The following is a 13,184-nucleotide window of genomic DNA, read 5'->3' on the forward strand; positions in this document are numbered from 1 at the left end:
GTAATTAATTGAACAATTATAAATTGAAACATTTATATATTATGGTTCATATGGTACAAAAATAAAGCTTTTATTGTTTCTTTAAAAAAAGACCTCATTCTTATTACATTTGAATAATTGAGAATATGACTTGTCCTACGCATGTATTGAAGTAGTTTAAACACATAACATGTACAAATGAATTATAATACATTAATTATGAGTATTTGTTTTTACAAATAGGCTTTTCTGATCATTTGTGTCATCATTTTCAAAAATGTGACTGAAATATAAATTCATTACTGTACATTACAATGCTAATTCCAGTAGGATAGATTCAAACAAGCCCTTCCAGTGCTTTACATTTATTGAAAGGCAGAGTAACAGGGAATACAGAAGGCATTAGTGTAAATCTATCTACACAGTAAACGATTTTCAGTAGGACACATGTACCAGTGATTAACTGAAGGCTTTTAGGGATGAAATGACTTTGAGTCCAAAAGCGTGCGCCCAAGACTGTACAGCAGTCTAGCATACCAGTGCACATGTGATGCTTGTCTTTGCTTATCTTCAGCGTCCATTTGTAAAGGTAAAGTCATATTGTCAATACAGCTTAGACTGTTATTATTTCCAAATATACCCAGTTGGTCCAGGACCCAAGTGCTACTTTGCAATGGAGTCTCAGTGTGAGCTGTCATAGTTTTCTCTCCCGAAAGCATCTGGTAAAAGGAGGAGATAAGTCGAAATGGTCCAAAAACCCAGTGTGCAAGGCTGTGGTCCTCAACCAGTGCGTAACTGGATGCCAGCACTCCATCAACAAACAAAGTCCCATCTTCTGTTAATGGTGCATAGACACCCACTCCCTCCTCTATTGAAACTGAGACGATTCGAGACGGTTGTATTCGACCGCCTGCTCCATGGATGAGCACATAGTCACCTCTCTTGGCTCTGCTTGCAAACCAAGCCCGATATTCGCTGTGGTGGAGTTTGTCATGGGGGGCTAGAAAAACCAAGTGATGGGGAGTCAGGGTTAGTCTATGGCCTTGTTCTGTCTGCAGAGTCAAGAAAGTGGACCTGCTGTCCTGGTCCTGGTGCAGAAACAGAATTACTTGGCTGAACACCACATGACCTGTCCCAGACAGGGCCATGATTCTGTCTCCAGGAGCCAGTGATGACAGGGCCTTCTGCCCTCCTCCAGCAACAGTCACCCGGGCCCAGCCTGGGAAACAACCACCTTTCTCTACTGTCACAGAGTGATCTGAAAACACCAACAAACAAGACAAGGACTGAAAATGCAACATTTCCATTGTGATGATGAGTGTGACTCAACACATCATAGCAAACTGTATAATTCTCTCTGAGTGAGCTCGTACTCCTTAAAAACTCACCAGCTTTAACTGAGCAGTGGATGTGGTACTTGGACTCATAGTGCACCCAGTCAAAGCCAGCTTCTACAGCCAGCTGAGCTAGAAGACCATATTTGTCTGTCTTTCTGTCATCTGTGGTTATGTCCACGGCTCTGCCCTCATAGTGCAGAGAGTCAGTGGGGTGGTGTCCATCCTCATCCCATGCTTCTGTCACTCGCAAGTGCACCCCTGGCCACTGGTTCATCACTGCAATCGCCAGCCTGTTAATACAGTCCTTGCACCGCTGGAATGAGAGAGAGAGGGAGACACGCAAGCACGCACGCACGCACACGCACACACACACACACACACACACACACACACACGCATACACACAGAGACAGACAGACAGACAGACAGACAGACAGACAGACAGACAGACAGACAGACAGACAGACAGACAGACAGACAGACAGACAGACAGACAGACAGACAGACAGACAGACAGACAGACAGACAGACAGACAGACAGACAGACAGACAGACAGACAGACAGACAGACAGACAGACAGACAGACAGAGATGGGTCTTATATGGAGCTGGATAGTAATTATTTAAGCTGTAGTTGAATGATGAATTTGAATGCTGTGACTTTTAATGTTGCTCAAACACACTAAATGCTGTGACATTTAAAGGGCCCTATCTTGCCCTTACCCCTGATCCCTAAACTTATTTGCCATTTTTCACTATTTCGAAAAATATTTTAAAATAGTTCAACTAGCCGATCTACATCGACACGTTGTGAGCATGTAGACTATTTTAAAAGGTTTTTCAAAATAGTAAAAAATGGCAAATATGTTTATGAATAAGGGGTAAGGGGTGGCGCAAGATATAGCCCTATTAGTGTTTTTGATGGTCATCATAATTTCATTTTGGTGTAAGTGCAATGTGACTGATGACTGAAACATATGATGACGGAAAATAAGGTGTTGGCAATCACGAAGATGCTCGTCATCAGTTATTATCAAGAAATGAAACAGCCTAGAGTAGAAATTAACCTGCTGTGCACGGCACTGTTTGCAGTGCCTCGACTGTGTTCTTAGGAAATGGAAAAGCAGAGACTCGAAAATTAACCTACTATGTATTGCACCACAGTGCACTGTAACTACTAATGTTTGAATCTGCAATTTGTAGTCCTCATCCTTGACTGTGATCTTCTGCAAAATCCTGAGTATTATTTTAACTCAGAAGGGGTACCTGGTGGCTCAGCCAGTTAGTGCACATCCACATGCTCTTAGTAAGTCCCAAGGACCCGAATATCTTCGAATCACCCTCCTGTCATGTCTTGCATGTCTCCCTTCTCCCTGACCTCAGTTTCCTGTTTCTCTACAATTATAATAAAGCAACATTTGCAACAATAAAAATAGGATTTTCAGTAGACCAGGTCTGTCGGATGACGCACATAATTCCTCCTTCTTCTGCTAAAGGCCAATCTCCACTGCTCCTTACTCAAACAACCAAGAACAAAGCTACTGTAGCGAGTTTGGCACATTCCTTGGCATTTTCTGAAGGGTGACAGAATAATCAAGGCCATTCTCTTTCTCTCTTTCCAGACTGTTCCAGGAATGAGTTTCTCAGTGTCACCCCTGAGACATTTGATCAGAAATGTTAACACAGCAACTCCAACACCCCCGTGGGCCCTAATGTTATAAGACTGTCAGCATTGTCACAAAATAGCTGGCAAAAAATGATGACGTCAGCATCCAAGGTGCTACACTCTACTCATTGTCGACTTTTTAAAGCATATTCACTCATGACTTGGTGTTGTCTTGGCAGGTCTTGTGGCCTGATGTCTGCTCTTGCTGAATAGAAACTTTCTTTTAACTTAATTCACCATTTGACCATTATATGGAAAAGAACGCTGAGTTGGAACGCAGAGATGGAGTGTGAGAGAGAGACAGGGGGGGGGGGGGGGGTAAGAGACAGAAGGAAGGAGTGAGAAAAGACAGAGAAAGCTGGGTGAGAAGGAAGTAGGGGAGTCAAGAGCCAAGGTTGGGACTAAGGGAGAGGGCAGAGGGGAGGAATGTATGGGCATGCACTTGGGAATGTGACAGCAAGAGTGAGAAAGCGAGAGGGCCAGAAAACAAACTGGGTACATTTTTCTCGCAATGCCATTGAAGAGAGGCGTTACATTGTCGGAACTACAATAGCGGCTTTTCCAACGGTGCCATTACTTCAGCAGGCGGGAATTCTGTATAGGCGACCCCTCTTGAGTCTCCAAATGACGCACAAAGAGTGTCTTTCACATCTGGGCAAGAAAGGGGCACATGCACGCACGCACACACCCTCAACATCCGCACACTGGGCACCGGGAAGGGCAAACATATGCAACCACAGATTTCCATCACATAGAATCACTCGGGGAGGAGAAGGAACACAGATTCACATCACAAAATAATCACAGTCATGTCACTCCAGGGAGGGTATCGCCACCTGATCTAAAAGGACTCACTCAGTATATTTCAGAGAGTAGGGATGTTGATTAAAAGATGCAAACTAATTTAGGCCAGGGAGTGATCCAATTCTGCTGGACTCTATATTTAAAATGACATTCCTGGTCCAATAAACAGTACAGATTCATGTTTAGTGCCTCACCTGCCTTTCCCTCCTAAACAAATTGTATTACAGATAACAAAGACTGTGTGGTTAAAGATTAAAAGGAAATGGAACTTGGTCTCCTGGAAGGTAGTGTTGAATTACATCCTGATCTTCTTATCTTGCGAAGAGGGAGTGGAAGTGTGTTTAAATCGCTGAGACCTTGTGTTGAATATTTGTTTATGTGTTACAGAGCTTGGTGTGAAAAGGTAGTTTTAGACTTAAGAGTACAGCAGAGCAAACAGGTCATCTTTTTGCATTTCAGCTTTGAGTTGGAGAAGCATAGCACATAGCTTTGGAAGTGTAAAAGGTAGGCCTACTCTCCTACACACAGGGAAATAGTTAATTGGTTATCAGAGGGGTTGTATTAGTTAAATTTGACGGAGAGGAGAGCATCCTCCAGAATAAAGTATCAACAGCCACTCGATAAAGCCCAAATCATTACAACCTAATTACTTGATTGTAGCTGCCCAAAAATAACTGATTTCCAACGGAAAGAATTGTTTGGTGGTACCACAGCCACCTGCATGTGTAACTGTCTGCATACATGCGTAAACATATAACCTAGAATGATGATCAAAATGTGAGATGTAACTTGAACTTCACCTAACTGACCAGTGACCACTATAGCCTACCACACAGTCTCACCTTAGTCATGAAGCGGTCCGCGTTGGTGTTCTCTTCATCCTTGAAGACAATGTCTGGATTGTAGTTGCAGACGAGTTCATTGAAGCGCTCCGAGTTGCGTGTGATCTTGCCCTCTGCTCTCCCACTGGCCCCGAGGTTGTTTTCGGAGAAGTTGGGAACGAACTGCTTGTAGTGCATGGCTGTGAGCTTCCTAGGCCTGGAGCGGATGCCATAACCGGGTCCGGGTCCGCATCCCTGGACAACAAGCAGCCATGCGCATGTACACACAGCGAGCAGGCCGAGGCGGGCCCACCGGGAGTACTGCTTCATTGGTGAAAGTTCTGGATCCGTGGAATCAGAGGCCCACAGTGGCAGTGCCCACAGTGGCGGTGACAACCCAGGAGGTCCAGGAGAGTGATAGCATTTGAATGTCGAGGGTCAAATCTCGGTCCATTCCAGATCATGGGTTATAATAATAAATAAATCGGACTAAATGTGAATTATTGTGACATTCAGCAGTGACTTCTTGACCTAGTTCTGTTCAATCTTGACGGGGGAAAAAAATTACTTTGATGTCTTGTTTTCCAAAATAATTCTGACCTTAGGTCATATGATATCACGACCTAAAAGTCTATGGAACTTTATACAAGTATATTCACTGACGTTTTTCTAAGGACGCATATCGTGGCTGTCAGATTATTCAAGTGGTCAGTTGATGTTCGAACGCTTCACTGAGTGGTAAACTGCAAGTCATCTTCGTGCCTCATTCGAATGTACCTGTCCTGACTCCTGACGCAGGTGCTTTTCGGGGGCTTCCATTCACTTATACCGCGTCCCCGCTTATATTTGGCACCTGACGGCAGTTCCTCCTTGGAAATGGCAAGGCAGAAATGACGCACACGCACCGACTCCGATTGCGTAGACTACCTCTGAAAGCACTCTTCATGTTCCACTTCCAGTGACATTGTCACCCTATATTCATCCATTCAGTAGCGCTTCTTCTCGCGTGGTGTTTGTCAGTCCACCGTCTCCTGTCGCGTTCCAGCGCTCCTGGCCACCGTGCTCCAGCCATTGGGTCTTTTAGCGTCTGGACAAGATTGCCCTCCCTTCCTCTGCGCGCTCCCACTGCGACAGCACACGCCTCCAATTCAGCTTTACAACAAGCTACATTATGATTACCTACTTTACGTCTAGGCTTTGATTTACCCCCCCCCCCCCCTATAGCCTATACATTTTAAGCGTGGCTAAATAAGAAAATAATAGACTTTTTCAGTGTTTTCAGTGTGGTTGGCATTAACCACATACTGACTGGCTAGCTAAACAAAAGAGGTCATACAAGTATAGTCCTATAATTTCCAGAGATTTGTGACAGCTGATAAATTAGATCATAGGGCATTTGTATTTTATCTTGCGTTAACTCTAGCCTACTTCTATGTCCATACAACCCCCAGATATCAGTTATGTCAACAGAAGAAAGGTCTTAGTTTGAACCCACTAAACCCTGTCTGTTTGTTCATCACAGTCACTATCATGACTCCATGCATGTGCTTAAGACAGTGGTTCCCAAAGTTAGGGGTCCTTGAGGGAGTTCCAGGGGGTCCCCAGTTCCAGGGGGTCCCCAGCTAAATGATAGTTTGGAACCAAATGGACCCTCATGGGTCTGTAACTCAGAGAGTGGTCCATTTGGTTCCATTTGTACACTCTCAGAGTTTTACAATATAAATTTGGGGTCCCAGATATAGAAATGCCATTAAATGGTGGTCCGTAGACTAATGCATGTCAAACCGGGGGGTCCTTGAAATTAAACAGGTTGAGAATCACAGCTAGAGCCGTAAAAATCTTCTCTTATGGCGGTCCCTGGCATATATTTTCAAATGGGGGATCCGCAGGCTAATTAGTGTCAATTCAGGGGTCCTTGACGTGAAAAAGTTTGGGAACCACTGGCTTCAGATATTAATAGCCCATATTGAAAGTGACATAAAGTCAGATCCGTTTGGACAAGCATCCTGCTGCTGAGAGAGGGGCTCCTAGTATCCAGCCTTGACACCCTGAGCACACTCGCTTTGACTTACAGTGCTGCCTTCCTTTGTTTGCCTCCTCGGCCAGGAGACCCATGCATGCCGACACGAGTGACCTCTGAACCCTGCCTGCCACCCCTAGACCTCTTCACTGGAAACACCCAATGGCCACAACAACATATTATTTTTATCCATCTCAGAACAATAGCTGGGAATAAGGGTGTCATAAAAAAGTGTCAAGAGATAATATCCCAGAGGGAACAAAAGAGGAATAATGGAGATTTGTGCTTTTACCCGTGAGCCTGACCTCTCTAATCACCTACGGAAACTGAAATTAATAGATATCAAAGGTCAAAGTGTTACTGCACTATCTTGCCTTTAGTTTCCATTCAGGAAGTCTTGTGGACACCATGTGTCGTCGCCAATAAAGACACCGAGCATTGATTAATCATGAGAATCTTCAGGACTTTCTGCTATTATTTAGGTTTTTACGCTCAGTCGCTTGTATCTTAATGTTGTATCTTGCTGGTATGTGAAGGACGTTTCACCTGTCGCCATCAAGTGTGTTTAAGTGCCGTTTACGCCCAGCACTATAGTGTCTATAAAGATATGATTTAAAAAAAATCATCACAACTCAAGTGCATGGCAGAGACCACACCACAACTAACAAAGACAATGGTGAACGATAGCTTTGTGTGAAAAACCTTTAGCATGAAAACAATTTACTAATTTAAAAGACACTTCTACACTTTAGAAATCCCTCATTAATTAAAATAAGGGATTAAATATTTGATAATTTAGTCCCACTGTATTTTTGTATGCATTTTACCCATCCTAACCATTATAGGAGCAGTGGGCACTACTTAATACAGCACCTGGGGAGCAGTTGGGGGTTAAAGTGTCTTGTGCTCACTTCAACACATTAGACAGGCCGGGGTGTGAACCTGGCACCTTCTGTTTCCGAGGCGACCATTCAGCTATTGCTGCCCCCCACAATTAAACAGTATTTAACAAACAACATTCTGGACAGACATAAACCCATGTGCTTTACACAGTGATGGGTTATAGGTCAATAAGCTGCCCTCTGCAGGGGTCACAGAGAGGCAGCCATGTAAGGGAAGGTTCCAGAAGATCCCAGGATGTTGAAGGGAGGGGTAGCGTGGTGGAGCTGCATCTTCCTGTGCTTATGATAAACATGGAAGAATGCTCAAGTCAGGCCCCGGCACGCAGATGAGAGATCGCAGCCATCGTGACAAATGCAGGGTATGCTCGATCAAAAACAAAAAAAGAAAGCAACAAATGCTTTCATATCAACAATTACCCGCACTGTTAAACCAATACAAGAAAAGAGATTTCCATCCGACATGAAAGGGAAGGGAAGGAAGCAAACATCTGTGGGCTGGAGATGGAAATAAAGTCATTATTATTAGTTTTTATTTCAGAGCCCACCCCAGCACCCCTCCTCTATTCCCCTGCCTCCTCCTGACTCTCAACAGCCCCCAGCTCCCCCACTTCAGGATGGGAGTATATTGCTGTGTGAATGGCTGTGTTTCCTGCAAAGCTACAGCGCAGAAAACGAGATCTTTCCTGCCTCTGGGTCAGCCTACCCTTCTTTGTTCCCTCCAACTGGAGGCCTGTGCCTACACCTGGGCTCATGGTCAAATACCTGCCTGCCATGCCCAAGCCTTGCCCTTCACGAGGAAGTGTCAGGGAGAACTCCAGGAACAACTATCGATTTGTCCCTCCCTAATTGACAAATGCAGGACAAAATAGGAATTTGATTAGATTAGACTTTATTGTCCCAGAGGGATATTGGTTTTCACAGCATGTTCAACATAGAAACACGTAAGGCTAAGGAACAGTAGTATACCGGTACAAGGTTCAGTAATAATTTTAACAAGGAGGTGCTGACGTGCTGTCATAGGATCAATAAAGATGTAGTTATTACATACATGAAATTGTAAAGCAGCAGCAGTAATGTGGACTTTCATAATTTCAGTCTGACAAATCTTTGATTGAATTTAGAATATATATTGAGCTCTCCCGAACCTCTCCAATACCTCCCGATATTGAGCATAGATATATGAAGCATATAGTAGTTTGGCTCTGTCTCTATTCATTCCATGTAGCATGAACATTTTATAAGCCAAATAGAATTCCAGGGAATTAATTAAGATCCCCAGGGGGATCTAGAAACAGAGCGTGGAATTTGCATAACTGTGACGAGAGAAGCCAGGAATGAGCAGGTAGGCAGAGAAGTTTAAATAGCCGCTCTTTTCAGGCAAAGAGTGCATGTGACTACTAGTCATCTGATTAGGTAGGCGCGTTCTCTTGAGTTGCCTGAACTAGCTACGCATCATGAAATAATGCAGACATTGAAATCTTAACCACATTCTCTATTCTGGAACACTATGGTCAGTGGTGTAAGAAAAGTATCAATACCACAACGTAAAAATAGTCTGTTGCAAGTTCAGTATTCAAAATGTACTTGAGTAAAAGTACAAAAGTATTGGTATCAGTATTGGCAACACGAAATGTATATAGGGATGAAGTGGTTACTGTATGTTTTTGTAATAATAATCAAAATCTACAAAGTAGGCTAACTAGTAACTAAAGTTTTCAAATAATGGTAGTGGAGTAAAAAGTACAATATTTGTGAAGTAGAAGTAAAAGTATAGAAACTAAACCAACTAAAACATATCTCAAACTTGTAATTATTAAATTAAGTACAGTATTGATTAGATGTACTTAATTACTTTACATGACTGGCTAAAATAGGTGAACATTCTGTAAAAAATAGCTGATCTTGTTGGCTCACAGTCACAACTAACCGAGCTTCTATTTTTTGCTACACGGGTTTAAGTGGGTAAGTGGTTGTTTTGTCTCCTGGAACTGAAAAGACATGCTGCAAGATCCACTTCCTCAGATGGAGGCCATTGGAAGGGTCGTGAGGGGGGCGGGGGGGGGGGGGGGGGGGGGTGAAGGAAAGTCAAGGCCCCCCTCCATCCACTCTCACTGACCAACCAGCGGCAGAGCGAGCACCACCCCGTTCTACTGTCTCTCACCCTGTTATCAGTGCAGGAAGAAGCAGGGTGGTGCGCCGTGATGTGGCCACACATTCTGGATAACTTCTGGCTTTAGGTACTGTTAGCTTTGTGTCGGTCGAGACATGCAGCACTTCGCCCTAAAAGAACACACGTGTCACCAACAGAAGACAAGTGTAATGAAATGTGACGTACGTGTTCAGGTGACCCAAACGTAACAGTGTACTGTTAACATAGCCGGGGCGTGTTTTAGTGGCTATATTCTTGCTGAGATATTGCAGCAGGTTGAAAAAGCACAGTAGTGAGCCAGGGGGCTGAGGCGATGCTGCAATGGGTTTTTGGACAATAGACTGACCATGGGTGGAACTTCCTGGCCCCAGACAAGCAGGTCAGAGGTCAGATATAACGCTGTATCGCATTAAATGTACCTGCTGTGAAAAATATACATGCCATCGTGTGTACATTACATACTGTACACTCACTGCCCTCCCGTCAAATAGTGATATCAGAGGGGTTCCCCAAACCAATAGCAGCCACCCAAAGTAACCAGTGTAACATTTAGCAGTTTAACATTTAGTCACAACAGTGCTGTGGCAGATGGCCGTCTACTTGGGTTTGGACCAAAGCCTTCCCCACACAGAAGAATGTGTAAAATGGCCCCTTATGGATGTAGTTTAAGCACTTAAACCCTATCTATAATTATCTATTATATCTATATCTATATATCTAATAAACCCAATCTATAAACACACACTGCCTAAAGCTTGTAGAAACGTTTGAAAAATATGTGGAAAAATATTATGTTTTGTTACTTTTGACAATTTGTAGAATATATTTGAATAATGACACGTCGAAAATATGGATGCCAGGGTTAATGAATGTGGTTAAAATCACATTCTGGATTTTACTGTGCATGTGCCAATCGAGTGTGTGAATCAAGTGTGCCATGAGTGTGCACGTAGGGTGGAGGGCAGCCATGGCAAATGGACAGTGCAACCCATTATCAGTTGATTAGCAAGAAAGTCTCGCCTTTTCCTGTGAGTGGCTCTGCGTTTGCAAGTGTCCAAAAGTGGGAATAATAGCCCCTAATGCACTTTGGCATGCACTTCAAACGGCCGACTGTCAGGAAAGCTAATCTGTGTCTTTTTTCCCCCCTTCATTCTCATGTTTTGACAATAAAGATAGCCTATCTCATCCCATTACAGGCTGTCTGTCTCCCGCCTTCATGTCCCCGATATGCCCACCAACTAGTAGTCCAATAGAGCATGTTGAGTCTATTATATACTTCGTTGCACAGTGGTGTCAATCGAACAACGAAAAGCAATACCACTTATTTTCAGCGAGTGACAGTCGTGTGACAAAGTATAAAATAGATTTTACCCAATGGTTATGCTAGCAATAATCATATTTTCGGGGAGGTGGTATTCTAATGTCACCAACCCTCAAATGTAGCTGTTGGGGAGATGGTATTCAAATATCCTCCCCCTAAATAGAAACTCACTCGTTTTCACCATCTCTCTATACAGGTCGTCCTCACCGAACCGAATCTCATTATAATCCAAACATACAGTATAGGCTAAAACCACATGTCTCATTTGCCCTTGCATTTATTCAACAAGAGATAGAATTTCAGCAGCAAAGAATTGGGTTACCTAGATATAGACTTCAAATAGCACAGTTCTGCCAGTGTTTATTTACATTTAAAGAGTTTCGTCCCAAGGACATTCAGTTGGCCAGAGGGTTCTGTGCACTGGAAACAGAGGCAATTCACACATGGGATGAGGGTTTAGGCCAAGAGTTTTCCTTGAAGAATTCCATCTAGTAGTTACACAACATAATTCACCAATGGCTATAATTCACCAATGGTTTTAATTATTGTATTTGATGCATATGAAGTCATGTTAGGGAGTTAAATAAGGTATAAATAACATGTAAATTGCATTCCTCTTGTAACGTTAGTGTCACAAGTACACAAATATGTGAATGTGAATTTGTTAGAATGACATTGTGATGAGATGGATGGCATCTTCTCATATATACAGACACTGGTGATGAGTGATGACATGCATCAGTGAGCATGACATGCATCGGTGAGTAGCATGAAAAACACCTGACAGTTAGGTAGGTTCACCCGTCTTTTTTTTTTTTAGACAGAGCAAATGTGTTGCTCTGTCAGACACACATGGGTTGGGGACATTGCGTCAACTTCATATCCATACATACCCCAACCTTAACACCATAAGAGGTGGAAAGTAGGTCAAGTTTATTTGGCCAAGTACATTTGCATACTCAGTTTTTGTCCACTGCAATCTGCAATCTAATTGGACCAGTGGGCAGCTAATTAACAACCAGGGAGCAGTTATGGGTTCATGGTCTTGCTCAAGGACACTTGGGCGCGATGCCAGAAGAGCCCAGATAGAACCAGGAATCTTTCCATTCACGTGTGACTGCTGTATTACCTTCTAACTTAGCCATTGCTTTCCAAACCCGACAAATACATGCTTAACCATAACTTTGACCCTTAGCTCAAACTCAACCCTCACATATAATTAGACTGCACCCTCTGGCCTGTTTGATGTCCAAAATGAGGCCTATATGAGGCCACTGACCAAGGCTGAATAGCCGAAAGTAACGTTTCTCTCTCACTATGATGTAAAGAAATAAAAAGATATGTAAAACTCACGCTTGCCACTGTGTGCGACCCAGTACCCTTTATACAAAATGAGGCCTATGTCAGCAATGCACAAGCACAACTTGGAGATGTGTCATACCTCACAGAATAACCAGTTCTTTGATGTATATGTAGTGTTCCGGGAACATTGAAGCTCACTCCCTTTTAACAGAGGAAAGGCAACCCAAAACAAAACCCAAACCAAATAAGCTCAATTAAACTCATCCAACAAAAGAAAACAAGAAAAGAAATGCAAACAAAAATCAAGAAGGGAGAAATTAATCAAGAGGCCTGGGATTTGCTTGTTCCGACTTCAGAAAAAGGAGGAGAGGAAATGAACAATAGGCGAGGAAAGCGGATGGAAGAAAAAGAAGGTGCGGGTGACTAGCTGGGGGAGATGAAGGAGCGAAAGCAAGCCAACGTCACCCCTCCTCCTGATTCTGTGTCGGGTTGTTTTTATCTAGCTGTGGCATCCAAGCGGGGAAAGCGTGGGCAACGGTTGTAGCGGCGTCGCTCCTGGCCACTGTTGACAGGCAGGCCAAAATATGTCTTTCTTCTACTGCTGATTAAAGAAAGCCAACAAAGGGTGGAGGGACACAAAGGACAGACATGCACGCTCACCCATCACACTCGCACACGCCCGCCAAACACCAAGACTGAATAGCTACAGTATATATATATATACCAGTAGACAGTCTCTTTTGTTGTACCTATACCGTACGGTACGAATAAGTAAAAGGTGCTGAAGAAACTAATACTTTGAGTAAGCCATCTAAAAAACAGCCATCTAAAAAAAGACACAGGACTTAAGTAGGAAAACAATGCATTTATTGCTTTTCTCATA

General features: G+C 43.3%; 1 protein-coding gene across 1 annotated transcript; it reads right to left on the reverse strand.

Annotated features, from left to right (window-relative positions):
• Positions 1-24: 24 nt before the first annotated feature.
• dhh (desert hedgehog signaling molecule) lies at positions 25-5,646 on the reverse strand. The gene is made up of 3 exons (XM_083769181.1): positions 4,629-5,646; positions 1,368-1,629; positions 25-1,237 (listed from the first exon to the last, which is right to left on the reverse strand). Exons 1-3 carry the CDS (start codon positions 4,935-4,937, stop codon positions 453-455), a joined length of 1,356 nt encoding a protein of 451 aa, XP_083625307.1. The 5' UTR covers positions 4,938-5,646; the 3' UTR covers positions 25-452.
• Between the last annotated feature and the right edge of the window lie 7,538 nt (positions 5,647-13,184).

The sequence above is a fragment of the Protomyctophum parallelum genome (genome assembly GCF_964188405.1).
Source record: "Protomyctophum parallelum genome assembly, chromosome: 7".
Classification (NCBI taxonomy): Eukaryota; Metazoa; Chordata; class Actinopteri; order Myctophiformes; family Myctophidae; genus Protomyctophum; species Protomyctophum parallelum.